At 35.4% G+C, this 852-nt stretch overlaps 1 protein-coding gene across 1 annotated transcript in view; it reads right to left on the bottom strand.

Moving 5' to 3' along the window:
* The window catches only part of atp9a (ATPase, class II, type 9A), a 76,539-nt gene that overhangs the window by 51,830 nt on the left and 23,857 nt on the right, over positions 1-852 (bottom strand). The window contains exon 6 of the mRNA XM_015373131.1: positions 343-394. Coding sequence (XP_015228617.1) covers positions 343-394 — 52 coding nt within the window. The remainder of the gene's footprint in view (positions 1-342; positions 395-852) is intronic.

Here is an 852-nt window from a genome sequence, read left to right as displayed (position 1 = left end):
GTCAGAATTTTTACTAGAATCTTGTGAGATTAAAGGGTCACTCAGAATTCTGAGATAAAAATGTCAGAAGTCTGAGAAAAAAGTCTGGATTCCTAGATTAAAGTCAAAAGCCTGAGATTAAAGTCAAAATTCTGAGAAAAAAGGGGAGAAAAAAGTAAAAAAGTCAGAATTCTGAGATTAAAGTCATAAGTGCGAGATTAAAGTAAAAAATTTGGGATTAAAGTGAGAAATTTGGGATTAAAGTCAGAATTTGAGTTTTTTCTCATAGTAAACTGATAAAAAAAAGAGGCCCTAATCCTCTTCCGTAGTTGGGGGGCGTTGTGAAAAGGAGCAGATGTTTACCATTTCTTTCAGAGGTCCTTAAAAAGATCATGTCAGCAGGAACACGTTGATTCTGCAAAGAAAAGAGAAAAACAACATTTTAATGTTACTCCATGACTGTTTGCTCTTCCTTCTCTCCACTTCTCCCTAAAAACTGCACACAAATCAGACTTTGAGTTTAGCATGGCCACACCAGCAGCAGCCGTTGATTTACAAAAAAATAAGCCCTCCAGCAAATCACCCTGCACTGGACTTCAGATGGCTCTTTACACTAAGCCTGACTTAATGCCCCCACAAATTCCCCAGTCGGTTCATCTGGACTGCTTTACTCAACCTAAACTGCTACTCATCCAACTAAAGGTTTAAATAAATCTCCAAAAATATAATATAAGAAAAATGTTTCTGCAAGTTTTATTGACTTCAGTTTGACATTTAAGTCCATTATGGTTTAAATCTAAAGTGTAACTCACCCAAAAATCAACATTTTTCCAGATAAACTGGTACTACCATTTTTCATATGAGATTCTTTAA

This window comes from Cyprinodon variegatus, unplaced genomic scaffold (assembly GCF_000732505.1).
Source record: "Cyprinodon variegatus isolate N-32 unplaced genomic scaffold, C_variegatus-1.0 Scaffold81, whole genome shotgun sequence".
Taxonomy (NCBI): Eukaryota; Metazoa; Chordata; class Actinopteri; order Cyprinodontiformes; family Cyprinodontidae; genus Cyprinodon; species Cyprinodon variegatus.
The sequence above is the reverse complement of the archived record's forward strand: the minus strand, read 5'-3'. Positions and strand labels throughout refer to the sequence as shown.